Raw genomic sequence first — 14420 nt, 5'->3', positions numbered from 1 at the left:
AAGACCGAGCAATTGTTATTTGAGAATTATGATATAAAAGACTTTAGTAAGGCATATTTGTCTTGGGCATTGAGATCCATAGGAATTGTTTATGCTATTTATTGGATATTTCTCAGAGGGCATACATAATTTATATTTAAAGAAGTTTAGTATGCTAGATTGCAGACTTGAGAATGTTTTGATTCTCAAGGGAGATACACTGAGCTTATTACAATTGCCCTATAAAGGATATTGAGAGAGAACAATTGAAGAAAGTATATTGTCTTGAGATACTTGAAGATGACAATTGATGATATAATAATCTACAAGCTTGTTCCATACCTATAGCATTAAGGTATATATATATATATATATATACAGAGAGAGAGAGAGAGAGAGAGAGAGAGAGAGAGAGAGAGACTTTGACCTTGCTAATTGTCTGGATAATAAGAAGTCCACTTTAAGTTGTTTTCCTTGATGGCAGGAGGGATAATTATTGTGAAAAATGTGAAATAAGGTAAAATTTATTTATTTCATCATATAGGTTGAGTTTGCTACATGTTATGGGGTAGTTACTCAAATTGTTTGACTAAAGAATCTCATCAGATAATTGACAACTCTATTTTAACATTCTGGATAGACCCATCCAGTTGTACTGGGATCACAATTCAGCTGTATCGTTTATTAACAACAAAAAATGTATGATCATAGGGTCTAAATACATGATGGTCAAGTATTTGACCACTAAAGAAAAAGTTGTTTGGTTAAGGAACCTCATTAGACAATTAACAGTTTTTGATTTTGTAGATAGACCTATCCAGTTGTACTGCGATAACAGTTCTGCTATGTTGTTTATTAACAACAATAAGGGTATCATAAGGTCTAAACACATGGAAATTAAGTATTTGACTACTAAAGAAAAAGTTAAAGAAGGTGACACTACAGTAGAGCATAGTTGTACAGATAATATGGTTATAGATCCCCTAACTAAGGGTCCCTGCCCAGACGACTTTGATAGACATGCGGTAACTATGGGTTTAGGAGGAACCTTAGATGCGGTTGTTTCGTGGGAATTTGTGAATTTTGCTCTATTGTGTAATAAGGTATTATATCTATACTTGTCTCTTGTATGCACTGATAATTTATTTGAATTCAATAAAGTTTTTTGGTGACATATTAATGTTCACATTATTATCATGTTGCATGTTATGAAAGTCTTAAGGTATGTGTTAACCTTGAGCAAAAGATAAGGCATTCATGTATTAGCCTTGAGGTGTGTCATGAAACACATAAAGTTAAAACTCGAGTTATAAAGATGACACAGGTTCGTGGGAACCATAATGTACATATAATCTTTTTTTTGTGGCATTGAATCACAGGTTCGAACCATAATGTATATACTTTCGTGGCATTGAGTCACAGGTTCGTGGGAACCATAATGTATATATAATCTCTTTTTTGTGGCATTGAGCCACAGGTTCAAATCATAATGTACATACTTTCGTGGCATTGAGTCACAGGCTTGTGGGAACAGTAAAGTATATAAAGTTGTGCACATAAAGGTCAAAATGTTTTCAACATGTTTTTTCAAATGTTTTTTTTTTAAACAAAAGAGATGTTTTGTTTTGCTCGACTGTGTCACAATCAATTTAGCCCAAGTGGGAGAATGTTAGAATATTAATTAAATATTCAACACAAGATGGGCTTTATCGATTGTGTTACACTTTGATTTGGTTTCTTATTTGTCTGATATGGGTAATATACAGTTACTAAAACTCTTATATGAACTGGCTAATGTAGGCTAATAAGGACCATTAAATCTTGGTGAACGATTTAACGGATTTGCCTATATAAAGGATGCTAGGTCCCTCCTCTAACCCTAATCATAATCACATCTGCTTAGTTAGAAAGTTATACCATTAAGCCAGTGAATAGGGGGGAGTCTAGAGGAGAAGATCTAACATCAAGTTGATCATAGAATCAACTTCCACCTCAAGTTCGTTCCTAGTGGGAAACAAAATAAGATATTCCGCTGCGCTTCGTCTCCAATGGATCCTATGTAAAGGTATGTTCATCATCATCTTGTGCTATTATTACTAAGGTGTTTTTAGTCGATCTATGCGATCTTGGATAGAAATATTCTTACATGTCGACGACCGACGGTGCCTGGGAGGGTGGTGTTAGTAAGCCTTCTAATTCAATCTCCTCATCTCCTCTTCTATATACTGATTGGATCCTCTTGGGACTCCCACTCAATGGACCAAACTCCTTATCAGTGTCTCCAGTCCAAGGACCTATTGCTGAATATGATCGACTTGCTGATGCAAGGCTAGGGCAAACGAGAACTCATTATTCTAGATGGTTGGAAGATCTTCTCCGTTAACTTCTTCACCATCTTCTTGGATCTCTAGGATCTGCAGGTTATTCAATGGAGGCGGGGGTCGTAAGTTTTCCTCATGTCTCAAAGGATTCACATTCCTTTAAGTCATTGACCAAGTTTGAACTCCTGGCATCAATCGTGAAGTTGAGAGATTCACCATTGGCTTCTTGATTAGTTTCCCATGGATCGCGCCAAAATGGTGTGTCTCGGATCTGCTCGGTTGGTGAAGGCTTGCACAAAAGTGTTAGACGAGAGCCGACGAGGGTGGTCGGGAAGCCGCCTTTGAAGATCAAGTCAATATAAGCACCACTCAAAGGGCCCTGTAATGTTGTAGAGCTTAAGCAAGAAATCATAGTTGGGTGTAGGGTTTATCTGGTTTTACCTTGGGATATAGATCATCAAATCTTTTCGAGGGGCTTCCTTGTGGCTCGTTTGATCTTAGGGTTTGAATCCATTTATGATTAGAGAATCCTGAGGGATTCTAGTTTCCTCTTTTTTTGTAGATTCCCTTCTTTTCATGTCTCTCGAGTTTATCTGGACTAGGATTCTTGCCTTTATTGTCTTGGAGTTGGTTCTCTTGCTGTGCATGTGCCTTGCGTGCTTCAGGAGTGGTCCGTCCGGGTAGAACTGGGCCAGGCCTGATGGCTTACCCGATGTGGTCCATTCGGACTGTTCCTTTCTTTTTTTGGGTCAAACTCCTTTCCATGTTCCAACGTAAGGATGCCCTTGTACTCGAGCGGCAACCTAAGAATCTGCCGGGAGTCTGAATACTGAGAGCAAGCATTCCCAAATCCCAACTCTCTCGCTCGGTGCTTGTATCAACAGATTCATCCCAACTCCTTCTGGTTTTCTCTTCTTGCGTTCTAATTGAGCTTCAGTGAATGACGGTGGTTTCTCTGATTCTCCAACAAAGAAGATGTTGGCTCGAAAGCTTTCACCTTCGGTTCTAAGACGTTTCGTTCCTCTCTCTTCAATCTCATCTTTACCCATTAAAAACCCATCATCGTCTCCGCTTTCTGATTTTGTTCCTTCTGAGACCATTCCTTATGCGAACTCTGGAGAGTCTCGGACCCATTTCTACTTCTTCCACCCGCTTCACAGAGCTTTCTCCTCTGAAACCAAAGTTTTATCTACCAAGTCTCTCAGTAGGGATGGCAACTATGACGAAACAGCTTCCGGTAATCTTCTTATCTGCCCTGGTTGCGGCGTTCACATGCAAGACGCCGATCCTAAACTTCCTGGATACTTCATTAAACCCTCTGCTAAAGACCCAGATTACCGTTGTCCCATAGATCGAAGACCCATTGCCGAAGAAACCGAGATATCCAACTCCCTCAAGATAGGAGTACTTAAAGAGCTCGTTGAAGCTGAAGACACAAAACCTAGCCTCAAAGAGAAGCCTGTAGTTTGCGCTCGATGTCATGGGTTGCGTCATTACGGGAAGGTCAAGGATGCTACAGTTGAGAATCTGCTTCCGGAATTTGATTTTGACCACACTATTGGTAGAAAACTCGCCACCGCTACTGGTACTCGTTCTGTTGTTTTGATGGTGGTTGATGCTTCAGATTTTGATGGGTCATTCCCTCGAAAGGTTGCTAAGCTGGTTTCGAGTACCATAGATGAGAATTCCGCAGCTTGGAAACGGGGGAAATCAGCCAATGTTCCTAGAGTTGTACTTGTGGTGACAAAGATCGATTTGCTTCCGCCTTCGTTATCACCGACTAGGTTGGAGCATTGGGTTAGGCAACGAGCGAGGGAGGGTGGAGCCAATAAGCTAACCAGTGTTCATCTTGTGAGCGCTGTAAAAGATTGGGGCCTGAAAAATCTTATTGGTGATGTTTGTGAATTGGTTGGCGCCAGAGGAAATGTTTGGGCTATTGGATCACAGAATGCGGGGAAGTCGACATTGATCAATGCAATAGGGAAGCATATTGGTGGGAAGGTAACACACTTAACGGAAGCTCCAGTTCCAGGGACTACGTTGGGGATAATTCGGGTGGAGGGTGTTCTTCCTGGACAGGCAAAGTTATTTGACACACCCGGACTTCTAAATCCACATCAGATATTGACGAGGTTGACAAGGGAAGAGCAGAAACTGGTGCATATAAGCAAAGAATTGAAACCCAGGACTTACAGGGTCAAGGTCAGTGTTTCTGGTTACTGATTTCATGTTATTAATTTTCTTTTAGTTCATTTCGTTTCCTTCAAAGAATTCTCTAATGAATTTTGATATAATACCGCCTGCAATGTTTGGCATTGATTAAAATATATATACTCATAAACAACATTTTCTTAGCCTAAAAGTTGGAATGTTTTGAAGTTTTATCTGCTCAAGGCTGTAGCTGAGGTAACAAGATTCATATTTTGGCTGCCACTTTTCAAGCTTCTTTGGGTGCACTAAAACTGATTACCGTTTAACTAGGGTATGTCTTTTAGGACTAGAGCTTCGGACAATGATGCAAAACTAAATGGCAGTCCATGACAGAACGTATGGGCAATGGACATAAACTTGAATATGATGCAATGTCATCACTCAGTAGGAATAAAAATTATTTTTCTAATCACCTTGATGACAGGACCAATCCATTTGCCAGGATACAGATTTGAATTTATATTTCCATCAAATGGGAAGGAAGAACAATTATGTGAAGTGTCACAAATGCAAGACCCTGTAGGGACCATAGATTATCTCCAACACAATAGCTAAGGTACTTGACAGCCTTATTTGACAGCACTTACCAAGAACCAAATTCAACTTTTAAATTCACCAAGAGAGAATCCTTTATTTTGTACCAAGAGAGGATGAAGAGGAAGAATATTCTGCTATATTTTCAGATCATTAGCTGATTCCAGATTCCCTTTCTTAATCCTTCTCTGTTTCCTCCAAGCACCTTTTAAACCTAGAGAAAACATCTCAAAAATAAATAAATAATCCAAATTTATATTTGTTAAAACAGATTAGAAGCTGCAATTTCTCTTTTCAATATCCGCTTATTAGTAAAAATTATATAAAAATAAAGGAAATCAAGATGACATGTATTATAGGGATTAGAATCTGGGTCCTGATCCTGGATCATGGACTATCCTGTTATGGTTCAGTGACTGCCTGTGGAACTGGATCTATTTCTTTGTCCTGAAAACTACTTTGTCTGTGAACTTCGTATGATTTACACAAGTCAGTTCATCTTTTTTAAAGCACTATCTTGTGATTGAGTCGTCATGGGTTTCTTTTGGAAACAACCTCTTTGTGAAAGCAGGGTAACACTGTGCATATTATGATTCCTCCCCACCGCAGCAGTGGTAGCTTCATGCACTGGATACATCGCATAATTACTGCATTACAGCAAAAATTCAAGGTCAACCAGGGGTAACCCGGCCCAGCCTTGCCCAATTAGGGTCAACCAGGACTCGGTTGGGCTGGGTTGTTTGTCCATGGGATGATCTAGCCTCAATTGAATGAGGTATAAGTAGCCTTTTACAATCCAACGAAGGGCTTCTTACCATTGTGGCTTTTTTGTTTCTTTTTTTTTTTGCTTTTGGCGTGGGGGCGCGGGGGGGGGGGGGGCATGGGAGTGAAAATATAAAGAAGTTTAAATAGAGAGGTCCCTGGGATACCTATGATTCTGGGATTTGAATGGCATGGTGATAGGGAGGTCTTAAAGATAATAAGATGGCTTTATAGTCAAAACAAGCTTCAGAGAAGAAGTTGTTAAAGGACAGGTTCCATAGAGATGTCGGGTGGGAATCTTGAATTTAGAGATCTTGTGGTTGGATTTACCTGTACCTTGGGGAAAACCTCAGGGATGGTTTCTAAAGTCTGGTGATGTTCCAATGTTTAAATTGGGTTAACCTAAGTTCTTGATTTTAGGGTTTGAGGAAGTCCTGGAATTCAAGAAAATATTTGTATCTTGAAATTGGCTGGATAGAATGAGATCAAACTAGGACTGAACTTAAGGGCTACGGGGGCAGGCTGTGGTTTGAATCCTGGACAAAACTGGTAGCTGAAACAGAAGCTATGAAGTTTCTTGAATCTGGAGGAAAATAGCATTCAGCTAAGGTTTCTTGGCTTGGATCAATCAAAATAAAGGGGATCAAGGAGGAGATGGAGCTTGCTGTATTAGCCTTTCTGTGGATCAGTGGATGAAATGCTTATGGAGATAGCGAGCTGAATCCAATGCCTGCAACCATATTCTTCAACTTGAACCACCAAGTTCCTTAGCCTTGGACTTGAAACACCTCAGATCTTAGGGCCGGATTTCCAACACCTCTCCCAAACAGTCCTGGACTGTAAGAACAGGACCACCTTTCCACAACGACAACAAGAACTCAGGCCAAAGCTGAATAAACTCTCTAATGTGTTCGCTACCACAGTGCGTTACTTCAAATAGAATTACAAGCTAACATAGAACTATTAATATTCAGTTCCTGGTCAGAATTTAACTCCTAACATGACTCAACTACTAAAAACTCCTAAAAGGACATGACCACCTAATAATTCCCATTAGCAATCAACTAACTAAGAACTCCTAAAAGGAAGTCCTCAACCTAAATCATTGGAGCTTTTCAAAACCCTAATATAAAATTGAAACCTAATGAAGTTGTCTTCATGTCCTTACAGCTTAAATTGGACCAGGATTGCAATAAAATAACCAATTAAAATGAACCCAAAATAAATTTAAATACTAAGCTCTTTACCTACCTAGGTTTAGTATTCATGCGTAATGCTCATAGAATAGCCATCACCATATAAACCTATGGGTCAAAGGCCCAAAACCTATATCTATCAACCATAGGTCAAGTTCAAAGGAAAATAGTCTAATTCGTAACTCCTTGTTTCAATAGCTGGGATTGCTGTGGGTGAGAGACCCAGGATGAGACAGCCATTTCCTTACCCCCTTTTATTCTGTCTTGTCTTTCCCATACAGTCATACCCTGTGTGCTACCTCTTGACTGTGTCCCTAACCCAGGACTGTTGCTCCTGTGGCTTGGTTTTTTGATGCAACTTCAACATCTCCACAGCCCCCCCCCCCCCCCCAAAGCAAAACCTGCTTGGTTTTGGATTATAGAACCAAACCATCAATCACACACTGAACCCCAGTTCTAGCTCATCCCGTTGGCTCCATCTTAACCAAACTTCTATTTTTGTTCCAGTCTCACATCTTCACTCTATCCATCAGAATCTCACCAAAATTGCAACAAAAATCCTTCATCACTGGCCCTACTCCTAGAGAAGAAATAAGTGCAGTACTGATTGCTGCCACATCTTCCAACTTCACCATCAAAATCAAGTGAAACTTTCAGCAGTGCCTCACCTCCAGAAGCACCGCCCAACCTGTTGTTGAAGCCATTCTACAGGCTGGCTCGGTTTGAAGTCCTAAGTTTCTTATTCTGCCCCTGCTTCTGACTTAGTTTTGTGGGTAATTTGGGACTAGTACTCTGATATCTAGTGCTTAGGTAGCCCTGCATCACCTTGGGTGCCTGTCATCTTGACAGCTATCCTTCCAACTCTGATATCTGAATGAACCAATACTAAATGGTTGGAAATATGACTCAGAGGAATTCCTTTTTTTGTGTTTTGAGCGTACACAAAAACTGATGGATAGCTCAAAACCCCCTTAAAGTTACTGATGATACAACACTGCAATCCCCTGTTCACCACTGCACACACACATCATGACTCTCTCTTGGAATTGGCTTAACTGCACCTGAAAAGGTGTTATAAGAAGGTTGCTTACGATATAAAACCTAAACATGTCCAGCAGTAGCACAATTATTTCCAAAGAGGTTGTCATCTAAGAAGGTTGCCAACAATAATGACACATCAATATGTCCACAATACTTCCGAAGGCTATCCCATTCTATATGCCAAACTCTGCTGAAGATGAGGTTCCGGAACAGTGAGAGAAACTAGGTAGAACAAAACTGATATTAAGCAGATGCAGAAAACTTATTTAGGGGTTTATTTTATTGAATAAGCTTGGGCTGGCTTTGATTCCATTTTTTCTTTGTGATGGGCCAATGTAACGAGCCTAAAATAGACAGAAGGAAAACTAATGAGCCTAAAATAGACAGAAGGAAAACTGAATTTACCTCAATAGTTACATTAAAGTCTTGTTTGTGTCTATTTCCTCTATTATTTTACTTGCCTGTTCAGTTCAGTGTACTACTCTATTAGTTAAGGTTAGGCCTTTCTTAGTAGTATATACTATCTATGTGTATTTTCAATTCTTCTATGTAAGTTTCGAGGGAGGCCAGCACTGTTACACGAATTGGTTAATGAAATATTAGCTTCATACCAAAGACATTTGACAGTGCTTCCTTTGGTTCCGTTGGTTGGCTTAGTTATTCAGTCTAAAAGAGGTGGTGCAGATCAATTGCCCACTGCTAATACAATAAATTGACTGCTGACTTTTCATATCTTCTCCCATGAAGGAGTGACCTCAGTTAATTGAGTGGTCATCACTCATCACTCATCAGCTGTAACTTTGCAGAACGATAGCCTTCTTGAAAATCCTAAGATAGGACAGGTGAGATACCCTAGCTGAAATGGCGAACACAGCTTTCTGCATCCCCTTTCATCGAGTCTTAATTCCAAAGCTAATTCAGTCCAATTGATTTCAAGTAGTCATTCAAGTATGCTGGAAATTCTCTGCAAGTTGTTCGTGTCAAGAGTCTTACCAATTTCAAGTTGTCGCCAGATTCAAGATCATTCATTACTGCAGGGGCCTATCCCCATCATAGCTTATTAGAAGGAATCCAAGCATGGTTCAAAGTCTCGTGAGATCCTTTTTTTAAGACCTCAAGACGAGATCTCATGCGAGTTGAGTCAATTCCAAAAAATACAATATCTTGAGTTGAACCGAGATCTTGGATCTTACAAGATCTTGGCTCAACCTAGTCTTTATAAATACCCCATCTCAGCCGGTTTGAGTCAAGATATCTCGATCTTGACATGTCTTGACACTCCTTCCCCCTTTTGTGGCTTTAGTGCTTTTGCTGGAGTTTTTGCCAGAAAATTGATCAGATCTCTACGTAGGCTGCATCGACCAGCTGTTTAGCTCATCTACAACAAAGATCTACTGATGTTGAAGCCAATCTTGAAATAACGTGAATGTTCTTCCCAAACTTCATTTTTTTTTCAACAACTATATTCTACATTGATGAAGGTGGTGCTAGTGGGGTAGAAGTTAGATGAGTTGCTTATTCATTGATTTTACTCTTGTACACTCGTGGTGTGAATTATAAGTATTACCGATTTTGTAATGTGAAATCATGAACAGCAGGACACGTTTGATGTATTATTTTTTCTTTGAACATTTATGTTTTCATTTATATCAAGTAATGCTTGTGTAAATCATGTTTTACAAGCCTACATGTACACTCCTTCAACGTATTGGTTTAAAGTTCACGTCAAGTGGGAACTCTCTCTGTGTTTAGAAGGCCTATTAAATACCAAATTCCAGCCCAAATTGAGCCTTAATAACCTTTGAGATGGACCCTCCAATTGGGTCAAGTTGACTGGGATTTTTTACTACATCTAAGCCGAGAGCTCATGAAATCTCGGTTTCTTGAGGGAACAACATTCTTGTCAAGTCGAGATCTCAAACAATAGAATCCAAGGTTTTCTGGAAACATTTGCTGCTGAATCCCAGTGTCTCTTCTTGTGATCAGTTTCTTCTACTGCAGAGTAAAACTTGATTCTTCAAGAATCATTTGGCTTCTGCTGCAGCTTCAACATGTCATTAATTTTGTGGGATATTTGTTGTTTCTCTTGCGGTTCCGAATTTGAGATCATTTCATCCCATGGCTCTTTGGAGGTTTTCGTTTAAGTCCTACGTATGGTTAAACATATTCTGGTTCTAGGCTCACACTGGTATCAGAGATTATTACCTCCTAAGGTTGGTATGAACAAAAGAAACAGGAAGCCACAAGTTCTTTACTTTACCGGACAAAGCGATCCACTCCTATTTCTTGATTGTTTGGGTTATAGAGGAATACTTTTGTTCATACAACCCAACAGAGGCACAGAAACTTATGTTTGTTTGCTTTTGCTTGACTGGTTATGCTAAACAATGGCAGAAATTCCATGATGGAAGACTCAGAGCTAGAAGATGTGAACCTAAGACTTCAGGAAAAGACGAGCATGAGTTGAAAACCAAGTTCCTCCGGGAATGTATGCAGAGAAAGTTTTCCTTTCATGCATTTACCTCTAAAGGCATGTACACTTGAAGAGGACTGGAAAATTTTATTGCAAAAGCTTGAGGTCATATTTGCTCCCTTCTGACCCTCCACCAGTAACGGATGCTGCCTTGGATGATGTTGAAGTTTTGAAGATGGAAGTTCAGCAGGGGAACTTGACTTGATGAGAAAAGCTGTGAAATCTGTTACAGGGATCTTCATGTAGGAACCACAAGGTTGCAGATCAGTTTGCTGTTGATGCTGCCTTGAAGGAGAAGAGGGTGAAGACACTCTTGATGATAATAATGACAAGTATACGGTTAATGTTCAAGTTACCGCAATTTCTATTGTCAGGGAAGGATCAGGTCTTGGTGTTTGCAATGTTGATACTTACATTGAAGATTTTGAAGTAGAGATGGTTGAAGACAATCATAGAAGATCCCATAGACGTGACTGTTGATTTTGAAATTGAGCACATAGCGTTTGTCAAGCCATCAGTGCTCTTTGAAGAGAAAGTTCCGTGCCTAGAATATTACATCCGTAACATCCACAAGCTGCCTGAGTATCATTATTTGAAGACACATGTTTACCACACATAGTTGATCCCACTGTTATGCCAAATTCAAGGTCAATTTGTTTTTCAAGTAGGGGACAATTGAGGCTGATAAGTCCCTCAGAGGCTATCTTATTGAAAATAAACTTTGGCGTTGGGTCATATGTGGTTGGGCCTTGATAATGAGCATAAAATAGGATAGAGTTCAGTAAGTACTTGTTGATGTCTCACGGAAGAAGGGTCCAGTCAAGGTTAACAGCATTAGAGATCAAAACCCTCACAAAATTCAAAAATAGCAATAGGAGAAGAAGTTTCAAAATAGTCAACTCCAAAGGTTTGGGTGTTGCTCGCAGCAACCAAAAAAGATTTGGGGCACTCAATTGAATCGTTAGGGTTAATACCTGTTGGTATACATCTACTAACAGCTCATTTGTCGTTGTTCTCATACTGAATGTTTTTTGCTTCTCGTGACACTGCACAGCCTCTGGCCTCTTGTTGTTGTTGTTCTCATACCATATGCTTTTTGCTTCTTTGTTTCTTGATTTATTCATTTTATTTCCTTATAAAATCCTTTGTTATCTATGCCTTGAGAAGATAGGGGAAGGAAAGAAGGAAAGAGAGCAAAAAACCAGATTTATTCTTGGTTTCTGATCAGTGGCTTCAGGATTCTAAAAATCATCATCTTTTGTTATTGCAGTATTCTCTATGTTCTGATCTTCTAAATTGGTCAGGATTCTTGTTGTTGGTAGGCATACTTGGGCTGTAGTCAATGAATGTCGTTATCTGACCTGTTAATGTAATTAATTAGCTAGCATTGAGGTTTGACTGAATCAGCAGAATGTTATTCTGGATTGGTGTTTCATGCTGCCTAATTTGGTATGATATAGTACCTTGCATTCAACATTTCAACCAGCAAGTGCAAAATTGCGCTAGGAAAATATCAAACCATCCCTTATTTCATGGGCTTCTACCTCATCATGCCTAGCCTCATATTATCTGCTTTTTCATTTTGGCAGGCTGGTCATTCAGTTCATATTGCTGGATTGATGAGGCTAGATGTTGAAGAAGCATCAGGAGATTCTATTTATCTCACAGTTTGGGCATCTCCTTATCTTCCACTACACATGGGGAAAACAGAGAATGTGAGCACTATGCTTGAAGATCATTTTGGTCACCAGCTACAGGTATCCTTTACCTTGCTGGCTTGGGTTTTTCTTTTTCCAATTTCGTATCTCAATGGTGATCATATATTATTTATCATTTATTATCTGTTCCTACTTGTTCCTATTTGTTCATAAGTGAATTTGCATAATAATATATATATTTTTTAATAATCATGGTTATAGAAGTTTAATCTGATTACCATCACTTGTACATTCGTGCAGCCTCCTATTGGAGAGAAAAGAGTTGAGGAGCTTGGGAAATGGATGAAAAGGGAATTCCGTATATCTGGAAACAGTTGGGATGCCAACTCTGTTGATGTTGCTGCTGCTGGTCTTGGATGGTTTGCAGTAGGACTTAAAGGAGAAGCAGTTGTAGGCGTTTGGACATATGATGGAGTGGACATTACAATACGCAATTCGCTGATCCCTCATAGAGCACATATTTTTGAAGTTGCAGGCTTTACAGTCTCAAAAATTGTCTCCAGGGCCGATCAAAATTTGAATAAGCTGCATCGAAATAAAAAACAGAAGCAGCAAAGTGACCCAAAACAAGCATTTTCTGATCAATTGCCACTTGCTGCTACTGCAGATGCAAGCTCGTGTTAACTCTTACTAGACTGGAAAATGGAGATCTGTCAAATTTACCTGAGATTGTGAAGCTGAGTTGGAAATAATGCATGTACATAAGTGAGTTGGTTATGAACAAGAAAAAACGGTATTGAATCAACTTTGAACGAAGAAAAGGAAGCCCGTGTCTTTATATGCAGACAAGTTTGACAAAGCAGAATGGCATGGAATCCTGTTGGGAATCTTTGATCCTCATATTCATCTCTGCAGCAAAGTAAGTAGACCCGAAGGGACTTGTTTTATGGTACCTGCAAAATTATGAAGCGGCTGCTAAGAAGTTGAGCTGATGAATGAGATCAAGCTGAATGTCACGATCTCAGAGCTTTCAGAGATCTGATTCAATGTTGAGAGCACTTTCGGTTGGATTTATTTGAAGATGCTACAATTGGAGATTTATGCTTCCTATTTGCTTTTCTGTACCCAAGCTTAGACAAACTTTGTGTGCCTGTACTTCATGGCATTTTTCTTTTTCTTTTTAAGGTGGGAGAGGGATTGGTTTGGGTCCAACAAGTAAACTCATGCTACAGTTGGAGTTTTGCCCCTTTTTTGGTCTACCATATTATTGTCTCTCTTTCTTTTTAAGTTTTTGCATAACTGTATCGATTTTTTTGGTTGGAGAAATGGAAATAGCAAGCAGGGTTTTTAGATTTTGCCAAATTAAGTAAATTATACATCTCCTATCAAACAACACCTTCTTAAGTGCCTGCTGTATTCAAGGGCACAAGTGTGAAGTATCCAACTTTTCTTTTGCTTATAATTTACTAGTCACCACTTGCCATCGTAGCTTGGTCAATTCATTCTTGTGATGTTTAACACTTGTATCTATGATGGGAGTGTCTCTTAATCAGCTGCCTTTTAACTTCAATCCCTTTGCTCATCCTTTGGAGATTCAAGCACCATTTGGTATAGATGGTCAAGATCTTACCTCTTGATTTAACAGATTATTTGACAAATGATCTCTATCTGCTTTTTGTTTTGCACAATGTTTTGAGAACTTAATGGGTTACATGACAACTGATTTCTATACATTTTTCTTGTTAATCTTAGTTGTAGTGATCCAAAAGAATGGAAGGATTTCATATAAGGTCTATTGGGTGTCTCCGTGGCCTGCTTTTATCCTTTTTATGGATTTTTCGTTCACCAGTTAAATGCTTCCGTGGAAAGAGATAGGATCATAGGAGTACATTCTAACGTTGTGGTTGATAAAGTATATAACGTTAGAGATGTATCAGTTCTTGATTGTTTTCTTTCTTTCTAATTTTGAGAGATGGTTTGAAGTATGAAACTAGCACACAGTACAACAGCTTTCAAAGGTGCCCTCCTGAACCTGACCTACTAGAAAGAGTTCTGGGTTTTTGATGATGAAAACTTGATCGAGAGCACTTTTGGATATATGCTTTTGTTTCCATGCATGCTTTCTTTGAGCTCTCTCTTATTCTACTTGTGTTTGATGAAATGGAAATTGTAAACTTAAATGGATGCCTGCTAATTAAAAGAATCAAATTCATAAATACAAACATGTTCAAAATGGTTTACACGG

The 14420-nt window shown here is 39.2% G+C and overlaps 1 protein-coding gene across 1 annotated transcript; it reads left to right on the top strand.

Annotated features, from left to right (window-relative positions):
• The first annotated feature begins 3090 nt into the window (after positions 1 to 3090).
• On the top strand, positions 3091 to 13542 carry LOC149029314 (P-loop containing nucleoside triphosphate hydrolases superfamily protein). Its single transcript, XM_089141500.1, has 3 exons — positions 3091 to 4502; positions 12107 to 12274; positions 12476 to 13542. The coding sequence occupies exons 1-3, from the start codon at positions 3276 to 3278 to the stop codon at positions 12857 to 12859; spliced, it is 1779 nt and encodes a 592-aa protein (XP_088997626.1). The 5' UTR covers positions 3091 to 3275; the 3' UTR covers positions 12860 to 13542.
• The last annotated feature ends 878 nt before the right edge of the window (positions 13543 to 14420 follow it).

This window comes from Hakea prostrata, chromosome 1, assembly GCF_041222555.1.
Source record: "Hakea prostrata isolate BN-2017 chromosome 1, UWA_Hpros_2, whole genome shotgun sequence".
NCBI lineage: Eukaryota > Viridiplantae > Streptophyta > Magnoliopsida > Proteales > Proteaceae > Hakea > Hakea prostrata.
This window is presented reverse-complemented; position numbering and strand designations above follow the sequence as displayed.